Raw genomic sequence first — 1,292 nt, 5'->3', positions numbered from 1 at the left:
ATTTTATATATTATATAATATAATATATAAATAATTAAAAATTATGTACATTTTACTATCATTGTAATTTTAGAAGTTATATAGATTCTCATAATTATTCTTGAGATGCAGAAAAACATTTCTGACATGTTCACTGTCCAAACAATATGAGTACAAAGACTAAATACTTAACTTAATCATTCAGGAAAACGATAAATTATCTTCTTTGTTCAGGATGAATTACTTATGTTTAAATAACACATTTAATTTAATAGCTCTTGTAAATTCAAGCAGAATTCTTTTGGTACCAAAGTATATATATATTTACTTCAAAGTGTCCTGACCCTTATATTGGTTAGCAGACAGTGAACATGTTAATTCACTGTATATGAAATATAAAATATCCTAATAATTATTGTAAGTTTATAAAACTAACTTTTTGCAGCTTTATGGGTGGTACAAATTTTTGGGGAGGCACAAAAGAAGGAGATCTATTTTTGGCACCTTCGTTTGACGATCGCATATTGGAAGTTGTAGCTGTATTTGGTTCTGTTCAAATGGCTGCATCACGACTTATTAATTTGCAGCATCATAGGATTGCACAATGTCAAACAGTTCAAATTAATATTTTGGGCGATGAAGGTGTACCAATACAAGTTGATGGAGAAGCTTGGATTCAACCTCCTGGTATTATACGTATTATACACAAAAATCGTATGCAAATGCTCTATAGAAATAGGGTAAATAAAGTTTACTTAATATTATATTTGTACGCGTTAAGAAATAACTGCAATCTGCTCCATATTTTTGTAAATATAGGCACTTGAAACATCTTTAAAAACATGGGAGGAAAAACAACGCAATACACTAAATGCAATATCTCAGTCAGCATCTACTTTAAGCAATGCACAGTTACAATTACAATCTAAGACTATACAAGCGCACAGTAAGCCGTCACATTTAAACGATGAAGAAATGAACATTTTACTGGGATTTATTGAAGTGGTTACAACTTTAGTTAAATGGGTTAAACTTCTCATTATATCACACCCAAGTTTGGAACCAGATTTATATCAAGTTGCAGCACGAACAGCTCAAGCACTTGAACAAGTTCATCCAGATGGAAAAATTTTACAAGGAGTTAGTAGTTTTTTACGCCATATTGTAATTTCTGTTTATAATTCTTCTTAGGTATAAGTAAAGTATACATTTTTATATTTTGACTGCAACAATAGTATCTTACCTTTTCAGATTCTTATTTTAATTTTTTGTTCCTATTAATTTTATTTGAATTATTTTTCATTTATCATTAC

The 1,292-nt window shown here is 29.2% G+C and overlaps 1 protein-coding gene across 1 annotated transcript in view; it reads left to right on the top strand.

The window, feature by feature from the left end:
* The window catches only part of LOC108573601 (diacylglycerol kinase eta-like), a 36,095-nt gene that overhangs the window by 15,696 nt on the left and 19,107 nt on the right, over positions 1 to 1,292 (top strand). Inside the window, exons 16-17 of the mRNA XM_017936064.1 lie at positions 425 to 719; positions 799 to 1,119. Of these exons, the coding sequence (XP_017791553.1) occupies positions 425 to 719; positions 799 to 1,119 (616 nt within the window). The remainder of the gene's footprint in view (positions 1 to 424; positions 720 to 798; positions 1,120 to 1,292) is intronic.

Source organism: Habropoda laboriosa, unplaced genomic scaffold, assembly GCF_001263275.1.
Source record: "Habropoda laboriosa isolate 0110345459 unplaced genomic scaffold, ASM126327v1 scaffold128, whole genome shotgun sequence".
Lineage (NCBI taxonomy): Eukaryota > Metazoa > Arthropoda > Insecta > Hymenoptera > Apidae > Habropoda > Habropoda laboriosa.
Note: the sequence above shows the minus strand (reverse complement) of the source record. Positions and strands in the feature narration are given on the sequence as shown.